The following is a 12,568-nucleotide window of genomic DNA, read 5'->3' as shown; positions in this document are numbered from 1 at the left end:
AATTTGCAATTGTTTGCTCAATTTTAAACAGACTTTGGAATTTTTTTTAAAGGGGGAGGGGTTAAGTGGAAGAGCAACAAAAGCACAGAAAATAGTTTAGTCAGAGTTAACTTCAATGAATTTAAGAATTCCTTAAACAATCTCCCATGTCCACAAAAATTCCCTGAAGCTGGAGAAGCTTTTACAGATTTACCTCCTTCAAAATTAATGAAACTCATTTATATATTTGAATTATTTGCTGCAGACATTCAACCCTTAACTCTACCAATATATTTTAACATTATGGCTTCTGTAACATGCCAGCAATGGTTTTCCATAAAATTCAAAACAGGATTTGGGGGGGGGATTTGGTTAAGTAATGACTGGACACTAAGTAGGTCAACACAATCACCTAGAATAGTGCCCCATGAGATTAACATGACATGTGTACATCAGTTATAAATGCACGGAAATGTTGACTAAGCCAGTTCAGTATAGTGGTGAAGCCACCGCAAAGCTTCAAGAAAACAAAGTTTTTACTAAAGCATCTTCACTTGGGAAGCATCAAAGGTTGCACTAGTATCTAAATGACAGTGTGCCCAGACATAGGACTTCTCTATTGAAAGCCAGCACTAGAACTCCTACCAAGGTCTAACAGAATGAGCAGATTTTACCTCATATGTAGGATCATCATCTTGGTCTTCATCAGGAAGATCTTCAGTCATAAATGCTACCCAGCTATGCTGTTCTTCCATATCCAAGTCATCCTGCTTACGCTTGCTGCCTTTTCCTTCAGGCTTCAGAGGAGACTTTGCGAGCTCTGTAAGCAGCACAACATGTCATCACCATTGTCATCTCAAACACATTTTACTTCTATTTGGGGATAAGTTACCATCATCAGAGATCTTTCCTATGCGCTCCCCAGCACGATAACCCAATGCATACTGTAATCTATGGGGAGTAACTAGAAGAATCAGCCTTCCCAAGCGTCCAATCCTCTTCTTGCCACTCAAGAAACGACGTTTGTTTGGGGATATCTGCTCAGCCGTTCCAATGCTGTCCTCTTCTGGCAGAGCAAACACTGCAATCTTTTTAAGCATCTGAAACTAATAAAAAATATATTATAATGCAAAATCCCATAGCAAATAGCTGGGGGATTGACATGATCATGCAGGCCCTGAGGTATTTCTACCTAGTAACGCGGGTGTGTGGTCTTTGACCAATCAGAGCACTGCGCGGGTGTTTATAATATTTTATGAGGCACTGAGGTGATTTTTCTGCCTGGTAACGCGGGTGTGTGGCTTTGGCCAATTAGCACACCGCGTGGGTGTATGGTGGATAGTTATTTGTGTTATACATTTTTGTGCGGGAAGGTTTTCCCTATAAAAGTGTGTTTTTGGTCAGCTGTGCCATTCACAGCTGAAGATCAAAGAAGAATTTGCCATAGAGTCCCTACTACAGAAGCTGATCCAGAGGGCCGGCAAGGAAGACGGAGTCCAGTGGATGCGTGCCTGTCTGGGGGAAGGCGCCGCTGAAGAATCGGAGCTGCGGGAAAGGGGAGAAGTGTCTGAGTCGGCGGCAGCGGTCCCGGACGCAGCGGCGGAAGATGTCTGCATGGCCCGGAGGTCAAGAAAAAGGAAGGAGGCGTACTCACCACCGGGGTCAAAGAGGAGGTCCAGGAGCAGCAAGGCTGGAGCGGCGCCTGCGGGAGTTCGGAAGAGAGCAGCGGCGGCATCGCAGAATCATGAGGCTGAGCGGAGATCTGGAAGAAGTGGAAGCAGCGGCAGCGGTCGCGTGAGATCCGGTCGAGCTGCGTCATCTGTCTCGTGGGACTTCGCGGCAGCAGCGCGAGACTTCCAGAGGCCGCGTCATCCAGAGGCAGTGACGGAGGTCGTGAGTCGGGCTGCCGCTGTCCATGGTGCCGGAGAGGAGGTTGTCGCAGGCCGTAGCATGCCGTCGCTGCTGCAAAAGAGCTCCATTGCAGCGGTGGCGCTACAGGCCTGGACCCCTGAGGATTCGGCAAGCGACAGCAGCGAGGCCTGCGGGGTTCCTGGGCCTGCCGCTCCAGTATCATCGGTCGCTGTCACCCAGCCATCGGATGCCAGCAGCAGGAGGGAGAATCAGGACTACAGGAATGGTGAGCCTTCCTTTTCACATTCCCCTTTTTCCAACCCAGCTAGTGTAGGTAGTGTTAGGGATTTCATTTATAGTATATGCTCAGATTTTATGCAGACTGGTGCTAGGTCAGCTACCCCCCAGCCAGTGCTGCCTGTAGGTTCACAGGAGCTTGTTCAGGGTATTCCCCAAACTTGTTATAAAGAGGCATTAACATGTAAATCTCCTCCTTTGGGGTTCCATTTGAGTGGAGCTGTAAAGGAGAAGATTTGGAAAAAAGAATATATATAGATGTATTTTCACTGTTGTCTGCACGGTTTGCTGGGTCTGAGGTCAAGGGTGAGTTGGACACTGATTTAAAAAAAAAAAAAAAAAAAAAAAAAAAAAAAAGGGGTATACAAGTCCTTTCACAACTGACTTCAGGCATTCGCAATCTATGCCTCAGTTTTGGGTGAGCGGTTCCCTGGAGATTGCAGTGGGCTGTTCCAGCATATTGATGCGATATTGGAGGCCTACCGGAATTTTGGGGGAATTGCATGGCTTGTCTATGATGAGTCATTTAGGCAAAATATGGCGGTTCACGCTAGTATGAGGTGGGGGGAGAAAGATGTAGGATTATGGTTGAATCTAATGTTACCACAAAGGAATACAGTTGCAAAGCAGGCTCCTAATCTACAGTTGAAGAAAGGAGTCTGCTTTGCTTTTAATGAATCAGCTTGTAAGTGGCTGAACAACTGCAGGTTTAAGCACGAATGTTCTAATTGTGGTGGCGCACATCCCATGGAGAGATGTTTTAAGTGAAATGTAACAGGTCAGCAGTCAAATAATCCGCGGGAGCCTTTTCTCAAAAGCGCAGACTCCTGTGAGGTTGGGAAACATGCTCCCGTGGCTAAAACTGTTTCCAGACAAGCTGAAAGCCAGCATAATAACTAATTGCTTTGAGCATGGGTTTTTCGTACAGCCTTTTTTGGGTCAGGGTTGTGTTGTGGTTCGGAATTTACCTTCTATTAGGCCGCATATTCAAGCTGTGAGCACATTTCGAAGGAATTGCTTTTGGACAGATTAGCGGGCCCATTTTCTTCCCCTCCGTTTTCTAATTTCCGAATTTCACCCTTGGGAATAGTGCCAAAAAAGGAGGCTGGCAGTTTTAGGGTAATACACCATTTGTCTTTTCTACAGGGAGGGTCTTTGAACGACAAAGTTGATGCCAGGGATGCATCTGTAAAGTATGCATCGTTTGATATGGCAGAGCTCCAACGGTTTGGTCGTGGAGCTCTGCTGGCAAAGTCTGATATAAAATCGGCTTTTCGTTTATTATTTCGTTCATCCTTCTGGTTTCAACTCGTTGGGGTTTTACTTTAATGGGGATTTTTTCTTTGATAAGTGTCTGCCAATGGGGTTTGCATTATCATGTTTTTATTTTGAAAGCTTTGTCATTTTTACATTCGGTAGTGCAGGATTCAGTGCCGGCTGGCGGGATCCTGCACTACTTGGATGATTTTTTTGTTCGTGGGCCACAGGGATTCTGATTTGTGTATGGAGCTGTTGCAGAAGTTTGATGTTTATGAACCATTTTGGGGTTCCTGTGGCTGGCGAAAAGACAGTATCCCCTTGCCAGAAGCTGGATTTTTTGGGTATTACAATTGATTCAGATTTACTTGAGTGCAGCCTTCCAGCTGATAAATTGAGGCAGCTGCAGGATTTAATTGATAGTATTGGGTCAAAGAAGGTCACCCTTAGAGAATTGCAGTCGTTGTTAGGATCGCTTAATTTTGCCCTTCGTATTATTCCCATGAGAAGGGTGTTTTGCTGCAGGCTATACGACAGTATCAAGGGGTTAAGTTCTCCTATGGCACATATTCGGGTGTCTGCGGACATGAGGGAGGACTTAGTCCGGAAAAGATTTTTATGCGAGTTTAATGGGATTAGCTGTCTGCAGGATCAGTTCTGTTCGTCTGAGGAGTTAGGTCTTCGAATTTTTACGGATGCTTCTCATAGTTTAGTTTTTTTAGGCAGTGCCTGGTCTGCTGATGCCTGGCCAGAGGAATGGTTTGCGGTTGGTTTGACAAGGAGAAAGCTAGCTTTGGAGTTATTTGCAGTTTTTGTAGTTGTATCTCTTTGGGGTGAGGTCCTTACTAACAAAAGGATATATCTGCGTTCCAGCAGTAAAGTTATTGTTTTTTGCGGTTAATACGCTGTCATACAAATGTCTTTGGTCAGCCAGGGTGCTGAGGCAGATTGTTTTTCAATGTTTGAGAGCTGACATTTGGTTGAAAGCAGTATTGACGCAGGAACGGACTGGGTTTTCATCTTTATCTTTTTTACAGCGGTTGTCCGGGCTGAGAGAAGGAGAAAAGGGGCTTGTAGAGGTTGCTTGTCCAGAGCACTATTCAGATTCTAGGGACAGGGACAGGGTGGCTGTCCAGATCACACCAGAGGGAGAAGATCACCGCCATCTTTGTGGAACTCACAACTTATGCTGTGCTGCACTTTCCCCTGTCACCTAATCGGGATGTGCAAGTACCAGCGATTGACCACCACCGCTACCCTCCCGCCATCCCTTGCTGCCACTTGCCCACCACCGCTCCCCCCTCTGTTGTGTGCTCACCTCAGGCCTCGGCTCCTCAGCTCAGCAGGGCACAGTATGTGCGTGCAGCAGAGCATTTCTGGCAAGTGACCAGCAGAGCGCTATGTGGAGAGCACTATGCGGCAGTCATTGGTGACACTTTAGACATTAGGGATTAGAGAGCACTAAATTGCTCGAATCGATTATAAAATGCTTGGTTGCTTGAACCGAGCACTGAGCCCAATGTCAACTTATGGGAAACTAGCATTTTTCCAGCAGCACCCCCAGTGGTCTTCAGAAAGCCTAAATGTCACAAATTTATAAGAACAGTGCTCAAGTGACATGGGACCAGCATAGGGAAGACCCTTGTAAGTATTTGACTCCCAGCCATCTAATCAGCTGATGTGTCCTTGAACCTGACATCTGATAGGTTTGCCTTCCGGCAAACCTATCAGATATTGGATCCAGATTGTACATCACAGGACGCTTGACCAAGGACTACGGCGGATGGGGGCAGGGGTTCTTTAGCTCAATAAAAAAGGGAGTCACTAATGGGGTTGTGTTTTATTTCTAATAAACATTCTCTGTTGTGTTGAGAGGGCACATGAAATTTACACTGTTATACAAGCTGATTGACTACTTTGATGCAATCTAAAGTGTCAGTGTAGTAATTAAAAAGTGAATATACATGGTGGCAAAAGTGAACAAAATGTAAAATTACGAGATGTGAATTACACCTCATGTGTTCACACTCACTACAGCTATATCAACAAAATGCTAGATACGGATGACTCCCAGTGTCAAATTGTCTCTCCAGTAAAGGAGACAAACTCTAGCACAGCGCCACCTATTGGAAGTAGCGATCCTAAAAGTCACAAGTGGATTTTCAACAATCCTTGCAATATGACTCAGGATATATAAGCCAGATCAGAATCCCAATTTGCAGACACGGTGTTTCGGGGTGCTTGCCCCTCGTCAGTGCAAAGTATGGGGGTGTCTGATCTGGCTCATGAGAAAGCTATGTGGGGACCACGGGGGAACACTATTCTCCTTAAGGAGACTTTGCAAGCCAGTCTGGCTGCCAGGTAAGGGGACTTATAGCTGCAATGCCCCTCTGGGAATCCCAGTGTCAGTCATTCTCTGCAGGATTAGCAACAAGACAATAGTTATCAGGACATCCATTACCTAAAGACTTTAATACTAGTATTACTCAGTCTGATATCCATGTTACTATATGAAAATAGCCTCAAAATGACAATACACGGATATGCAGATCTGATCTCCTTACTAACCAGAATCTCAGTGTCTGCCATGTCACCTTTTCTCTGCATGACTTTTGAAACTTAACATTGACAAAAAAAAAAAAAAAAAAAAAAAAAAAAAAAGTGTATGCCCTAATCCTCTCCAGCCTCAATTACTCCAAACATTTGCTCTGTGGCCTCCCTTCTAACACCCTTCCAATCTTAAACTCTGCCCTCGATTAATCTGCTAATTCTTTCACTACCTTTCCATTGCCAAAAGACTATAGTTCAAAACCCTACTCATGGCATACAAAGCCATCCACAACCTGTCACCTCCATACATTTGTGACCTAGTCTCCCAGTACTTCCCTTAACACAACACCCAGTCTTCAGAAGTTCTCAATTTCAACTCCTCGTATGTCCTATTCCCACAATTGCATACAAGATTCTCCTGTGCCTCCCCCACATTCTGGAACTCTACCACAACATACCTACCATGGAACGCAAATAATGTATGAGTCCCAAAAGAACCACATAGGAGTGTGAATTTCCAAAAAAACCATCAATTTTTATTAAAGATTTACATATACAAAGATCTAAAAACACATGATTCATTAATGAGAAGGTATAAGGAGGACCTCTACCAAACATCCACCCCCCACAAAAGTGGAGCAGTGTGTCTAGCTAGCATAGAAATATACCTACCTACCTACCGTGGAACCCTTCAAAAGGAACCTGAAGACCCACCTCTTCTGACATGCCTACAATCTGCACTAACCCCCCTTAGTTGCATGACCAGCTGTTTCTTCACCCATCCCCTGTAGAGGGAGCCCAACATAAACCCGAAAAAAAAAAAAAAAAAAAAAAAAAGTACAACAAGGCACCATGCTTATATAAAGTAATTGAATGACACCTGACATTGATCCATGTTGTGCAAAAACATGAAGATTTTATTCAAATAAAAAGTGGAAATCAAACATTTCAAATCGTTTAAAGTGAGTCTCCTGATGAAGCCAGCTTGACTGGCGAAACGCATGGGCTTTTTTCTGTGCCATCCTGACCCCTTCACCCAGGCTATGGGCCAGAGATTTTTTTTTTGCTATTTTCATGCCCTGCTCCAGCACCTTAGGGAAAGATTGGAGAGTTGGCTTTATCAGCCATATTGTGGCCCTGGTAATCTATACATAACCCATTTGAGAACCAGTGCAGTTTATATAACACCGCCAGGTACCAATCTTCATCTTTAACCTCATAATTTATTACTGTGGGTGTATTGCAGTATGTTGGTATTTAACCTTTATTGTGACTATAGGGACCCTTTGGCTGTAACCATGTAGGTTATTTTAGATAATCACAATTTTGTATGTGTATTTTAAATGTGTTTGATTCAAATATAAAGTGGCAAACACATTTAAAATACACATATAAAATTGTGATTATCTAAAATAACCTACATGGTTACAGCCAAAGGGTCCCTATAGTCACCAATAAAGGTTAAATACCAACATAATTCATTACTGTGGGTGTATTGCAGTATGAGGTTAAAGATGAAGATTGGTACCTGGCGGTGTTATATAAACTGCACTGGCTTCATCAGGAGACTCACTTTAAACGATTTGAAATGTTTGATTTCCACTTTATTTGAATAAAATCTTTGCATGTTTTTACACAACAAATCCATGTCAGGTATCATTCAATTTTATATAAGCGTGGTGCCTTTTTTCGTGTTTATGTTGTACTCTTTGGTACTTGGCACATAGCTTTTCTTTGGGAATACAGGTGGTACCGAGCCATTTTCTGGTGGGCCTATAGAGGGGGCCCTTGCAGGCACAGCCCTCTTTCCTAGTGTGTTTATATTTATGATTATTGTACCTTATTATGTATACCCTATGCATATGTAAAGCGCATGGACTAAAATTGACTTAACTACTTTAAAGTATGTTGTATCATTTTTTTATTTCACTTAATTTTTCTATTTTCCCTCATTTTATCTACCTAATCAGGCTCATTTTCCCAATTTAATGAATTTTGTTTAAGGTGTCTTCGACTCTTAAATTTTCAGGTTATACATCTTGTGGCCTTGAATCTGAGAACCAGAATTATGCCTTCATGGTTTCCTCATGTCCCTCTATTGTCTTTGTCACCTGCCCACTTACACCCTTTCTGATCAGTGCCACGTGACCGTGGCATCTACGACCTCCTTTGTGACCGCACATCCAGCAAGCCACATCTAGACAAATTCCTATTGGCCAGCACTGCTTTTTAAACTTCTCTCCTAGATACCATTCCCTGATTAAGGCAATGTTACCCACACAGGTATATACACTCAACTTACCTTTGCAGTCATTTTATACACCCACTTTATAGTGGTAGGGACTTTGTTACTATTGCAGGCAACATCAAGTAGTACTATAGCATTTAGCACACATACCTACGATTACCTCATAGCAACTACATTTGAGCAGGCCATCTGCTAATTTATATTGGCCGAGTTTTATTTTTAAAATCCCCACACTTTTTTTGAGACCTATCTGGATGTGTGCATACTTTGTTGTATGACTTGTGCGCACCAACTGTTCAATACATTTTATCAAAGTTTTAATTTTTTTATTAGTTGGTTAGTTGTCAACTAGGTAGTGTGCGCATATATTAATTTCTCGCCTTTGACTAAAAGTGTAAAAGGCAAATCTCACCTTAAAGGCTTTGCACAGTATTTCCTTACACGCTAGATTATACTGTAACCATATCTTACTAGTGAATTTTCAACAAACCCATGCCAGCCCTTAAGAGTCCATTCATATCATGGGATGGGAAACCTAGAGCAAAATAAAATGACAACTGCTCTGCAAAACCACTGAATGAGGTAGTGGGAGGCATTCAAAGCTATCATTTATAGTTATGCATTGGCGGAAGAAAAAAAAAAAAAAAGAGAAAAAACAAAAACCCAACAATTAGTAAAGTTATTTTTTACCACCATCACAGCACGAAAGTATTACATATTAATACATTAGAACAGGGAGGGAACACAGCCCATATATCTGAAAGATCTAAAGATATATTAAGTCCAAAAGTACAATACTTCAACAAAATGGAAAGTGTTTGAAGTTTTACATAAGAGCTCAGATTTAAAAAAAAAAATAAATAAAATAAATAAATAATAATATATTGATTAAATGAGTGCCTTTAACCTCTGGCTACATGAATGGCCAATAATTTAATGAAAATTGTTCATTCTTCATCTTGCAGAAGGGGGGGGGGTGGTAGGAATCTATGCTTCAATAGCTTCTGAAATTGGGAACAGCATGAGTGTAGGACAACCCTTAAACACTACTTTAGGCCAAAATTGGAAAAAAACAAACAAAACCCCAAAACAGAATGATTACTACTTCCTTTAACTTGTTAAACTCAAACCTGCACCAAAGGTCAGTATTATGGTGCTGGAATCAGAAGTCAAGTAAACAAAGATGAAGCCTGGTAAGCAGAACAGATTAGGGTTCCAAGGAGGGATAGCAGGCCCAATACCTGCACCAAGTATAAACTTAAGCTTAAACTCATGACCTTAGGAATAGAAACCACAATTTTACTGAAATAAGGCCCCTTTAAGGCCTTGTGCCCACAGGAGAAAGTACCTGTGGATTTTGCTGCAGAAAACTTGCAAATTTTCTAGATTTTCAAGATAAATCCACATGTTTGTGCAAGTACAGACATGCTCCATGTTACCCAATGGGATTTGGGGAGTGATGTTTCAATGCTCCAGATTTTGCACCTGTGGAAAATGCTGCGGATTTCCCGCAGCTGCAAAGAACTGCATGTCAATTATTCCTGTGGGTTGCCTGACTTTCTACTATGGAGATACAGAGAGAGAGAGGGGGGGGGGGTAGTGAATCCTCAGGAGTAACGCACGTGTCGCACAAAAATTCTGCATGAAATACTCAATGGCTGCAGATTCTGGGGAGCTGCTGTGTGAACCTGCAGAAATACCTGCAGAAAAGTCCGCAGGTACATTTTCTTGTGGGCAAGGGCTCAAGGCCAAGAACATCAAAAGATATTTTTGTGCCTTGCCAATGTTGGAATGTGTTCTTGATACAAGTTTGCTTTAACTTGAACTCTAAGGATTACACAGCCACCTAACTACCGTGTTTTTCCAAAAAAAAGCCCTAGCAGGGATTTTCAGAGCAAGGCTTAAATATAAGCCCTCCCCTGAAAATAAGCCATAGTCCCAGATCAATAATGAAGTGTCCGTGCAGCTAAAAAAGGTTACAAATACTGCAGGACACTTCATTATAGACAGCGGCACCCGACAATTACAAGACACATGCAGTGGTGTGGGAAGGAGGAGGGGAAAAAAAAAATTAGAAAAATAAAAACTTGCCTCTGGTCTTGCATGATTTTGCATTCAATTAATGTCTTACAAGCCCTACAAAATTAAAATCCAAACACCCAGCATTTTCACAGAACAATGTGCAATAATCCTAAATCTGGTTTCCTTACCACATATTTGAGAGGCCAGACATGAGCAATTCTTAAAATGAGTGATTTCGTGTAGCCAGGCTTTTCAGCTAGCACAGTGCTAATGACCTATGGAAAATAAGTGTTAGACCATTCAAAAACAATAAAAATACACACCTGGGGCATCCACCCCCTGCAGTACATAACTTTGGGCCACAAAGCAGAAGCTCCAACAGACCCTCCAATTATTGTAAATCTTTTAATTAATGATTTGGTTTTTTTGCCCATATATGAAAAAAAAACAAACAAAAAACACCAACACTCTTGGACCCTCTAGGCTCCACATGCAATTACAAACCCTGCACCCATTATACTTGCACCCTTGCCCATATTGCTGTATAGTCTTAAGACAAAAGGGGCTGCAAATCCTGCAATGAGTTCTGAACTGCAGTAGCCTTTGCCCCTTCTATTGTCACCCCCTATAAGAGCAGTTCCATTTTGACACATGACAGTGGTTTACTTTACTGGCAATACAGGTGTAGTCAGAGTTCATTACCAGGGTTGTTAACCAGGAAGATTTATTTTATCATAGTCTTAAACCACTAGCATTCATAACTAAAGATGGGCAAATTGTGAAAATATTTGCATTGAGATTAGGCCATCTTTATACAGAATATTCTTCCAGTATTCATTACAAATAACAAGCCTAATGCCAGTCAATGGGGGAAACCTGAGTATTACGGGAAATACTCAAATGCTTGGGTACCCCATTGACTAGCATTAGATTTGTGATGAATACTGGAATAGTATTCTGTATTTGGATAGCATACTTGGAACCTGAATAGTTCGCCATTTGCCCATCTCTAACATCCCTCTACTGATTAAATCATATCTTACCTTTGAGTCTTCTTGACCACTTGTTTCTGTGCTTGCACTGGTTTCCTTGTTAGTAATGGGTGTCAGAAAAGAAATAAAAAAATAAATTAAGATTTCGTAATAGAAATTAAAATTCAGTAAGAGATGTATATATTTTCTTAATTTCAGAATCTCTTAATTATGTAATGGTGCAAGTTCATTATAACACTCAGTTCAGTCTTTTATTATGTGAGAATGGCTCCACAGTTGTATAAAGTACAAATAAGTATAGGCCAATTGAGCCTAGTTCTGTAGCGCCACACACTTTTATTGAGACTTCCTGTTCACGTGTGAGCCGGTCTGTTCAAGTGACATGTGCAAGAAAAGGCCTGAAGCAGTGTTAATGATTGCCATCCTTCCTAATCCTAAAGTATTCTAAGGGTACCGTCACACTTTAGCGACGCAGCAGCGATCCCACCAACCTGGTCAGGATCGCTGCTGCGTCGCTACATGGTCATTGGTGAGCTGTCAAACAGGCAGATCTCACCAGCGACCAGCCCCCAGCCAGCAGTGATGCTGTGCTTCCACTGAGCGGCGTCTGGAAGCTGCAGACACTGGTAACTAAGGTAAACATTGGGTATGGTTACCCGATGTTTACCTTAGTTACCAGCGCACACCGCTTAGCGTGTGCAGGGAGCAGGAGCCGGCACTGGCAGCGTGAGAGCTGCGGAGGCTGGTAATGAAGGTAAATATCTGGTAACCACCTTGGTTACCCGATGTTTACCTTAGTTACAGCTTACCGCAGGCTGTCAGACGCCGGCTCCTGCTCCCTGCACATTCAGGATTGTTGCTCTCTCGCTGTCACACACAGCGATGTGTGCTTATCAGCGGGAGAGCAACAAAAAAAAAAAAAAAAAAAACTAACTAGGACTGTGTGTAACGAGCAGTGGTCTCACAGCAGGGGCCAGATCGCTGCTCAGTGTCACACACAGCGAGATCGCTAATGAGGTCTCTGCTGCGTCACAAAAACCGTGACTCCGCAGCGATCTCGCTGTGTGAAGTACCCCTAATGCACTTACAAATCATTACATACATAATTAAAAGGGATTACCACATAAAAGTTGATGAGACATCTTAATGGAACATTGTTCCCATCCTAGTAGCACTAGGGCACATTTTTTTATTTCTTAATGACCCAGAATACACATCTGTCACAAGCAGATAAGGAATATCACAGAATGTCAGGGGATGAGCCTGCTACATACCATGCAAAATAGTCGGTAACTACAACCACCTGCATGTATTGTGTTTTTCCTCAGACTCCTTGCAGCAGTGTGCTCAGTTTTCTGTAGTTTATATAAAT

General features: G+C 42.4%; 1 protein-coding gene across 1 annotated transcript in view; it reads right to left on the bottom strand.

Annotated features, from left to right (window-relative positions):
* Positions 1–12,568, bottom strand: part of LOC142303053 (uncharacterized) — a 45,251-nt gene that overhangs the window by 19,148 nt on the left and 13,535 nt on the right. The window contains exons 2-5 of the mRNA XM_075344187.1: positions 11,248–11,292; positions 10,393–10,479; positions 872–1,085; positions 654–799 (exon numbers count right to left, since the gene is read on the bottom strand). Of these exons, the coding sequence (XP_075200302.1) occupies positions 654–799; positions 872–1,085; positions 10,393–10,479; positions 11,248–11,292 (492 nt within the window). The remainder of the gene's footprint in view (positions 1–653; positions 800–871; positions 1,086–10,392; positions 10,480–11,247; positions 11,293–12,568) is intronic.

This window comes from Anomaloglossus baeobatrachus, chromosome 1 (genome assembly GCF_048569485.1).
Source record: "Anomaloglossus baeobatrachus isolate aAnoBae1 chromosome 1, aAnoBae1.hap1, whole genome shotgun sequence".
Taxonomy (NCBI): Eukaryota; Metazoa; Chordata; class Amphibia; order Anura; family Aromobatidae; genus Anomaloglossus; species Anomaloglossus baeobatrachus.
The sequence above is the reverse complement of the archived record's forward strand: the minus strand, read 5'-3'. Positions and strand labels throughout refer to the sequence as shown.